The sequence below is a fragment of the Erigeron canadensis genome, chromosome 3, assembly GCF_010389155.1.
Source record: "Erigeron canadensis isolate Cc75 chromosome 3, C_canadensis_v1, whole genome shotgun sequence".
NCBI lineage: Eukaryota > Viridiplantae > Streptophyta > Magnoliopsida > Asterales > Asteraceae > Erigeron > Erigeron canadensis.
Window position 1 is genome coordinate 7,987,777 of NC_057763.1, and position 1,378 is coordinate 7,989,154.

A 1,378-nucleotide genomic window follows, 5' to 3' on the forward strand; every position below is an offset into this window, starting at 1 on the left:
GATAATCCATATTTGTTTCGCTCTTGTGCAGATGGTGTGGTGAGAAGATGTGTAGCTGGGGCTAATACTTGGGAGATTCTTGATGCTTGTCACTACGGGCCAACTGGAGGTCAATATGGTCCTTTAGTTACAGGTAAAAAGGTTTTTGATGCAGGTTTCTACTGGCCTACAATCTTCAAGGAGGCTCAAACGTTGGGGCATGTAACATTTGTAAAAGACAAGAGAGCATCATTAGATGGGATGAAATGCCACAGCAAGGAATTCAGGTATGCGAAGTATTTGATATTTGGGGCATAGACTTCATGGGACCATTCCCACCATCTAATAAGTTTCAGTATATTTTGGCTGCTGTTGACTACGTGTCTAAGTGGACTGAAGCCAAGGCTTTGCCTATAAACGACGCGAGAGTAGTCATAGATTTTTTAAAACAATTGTTTAGTCGTTTTGGTTGCCCTAGAGCCTTGATTAGTGATCGTGGTACACATTTTGCAAATCATCAATTGACTAAGGTTCTTAAAAGATATGGTGTTTATCATTACTTTTCTACCTCTTATCACCCACAGACCAGTGGTCAAGAGGAGAACACCAACCGGGCATTAAAAAGAATTTTGGAAAAAACACTCGGGGATAACCCCAAGGTTTGGTCAAAGAAGCTAGATGACGGCCTTTAAGACACCGATTGGCACCACGCCATACCGATTGCTCTATGGTAAGACTTGTCATTTACCGGTTGAACTAGAGCATAAGGCTTATTGGGCGTTGAGAAACTTGAACCTAGATATGATGGAGGCCGGTGAACTTAGGATGTTGCAACTTCATAAGCTCGATGAGCTTAGGTTGGGTGCATATGAGAACTCTAGGATTTATAAAGAGAAAACTAAAGTTTACCATGACAAAAGGATTCGTAGGAAAGAATTTAAGGTTGGGGAAAAAGTTTTGTTGTTCTTGTCAAAGTTTAAAATTAAACAGCCTAAGTTAACTTCTAGGTGGATAGGACCTTTTGTGATAAAGCATGTTTATCCGTCCGGCTATGTTGAGCTGTTTAAAAGAAATGGAGACGGTTCGTTCATTGTTAATGGCCATAGGTTGAAGTTGTATTTGGAAGAAGATCAAGAGGAGGGGATGGTTGAAGAAATCCCCATTTTTGAATCCGAAACTTGAAAGATGGTCAAGTCTAGCTAATGACTCGTAAATAAATTAAGCGCTTCTCGGGAGGCAACCCGTGTTTAACTTTTATTTTCTTATCATTAGTTAGATATGACTTTGTTTTGTTAAGTGCGGGTTCAGATTTGATATGAAGCGAATTGAGGTAAGTTCATATAAAAATGAAAAATTTTTTTTTTCTAGAAAAGTCCCCCACTGCGCCGCAGTGGGGGTG

The 1,378-nt window shown here is 40.1% G+C and overlaps 1 protein-coding gene across 1 annotated transcript; it reads left to right on the forward strand.

Annotated features, from left to right (window-relative positions):
- The first annotated feature begins 657 nt into the window (after positions 1-657).
- Positions 658-1,161, forward strand: LOC122591458. The gene has a single exon (XM_043763726.1). It carries the CDS (start codon positions 658-660, stop codon positions 1,159-1,161), a length of 504 nt encoding a protein of 167 aa, XP_043619661.1.
- Positions 1,162-1,378: the final 217 nt, after the last annotated feature.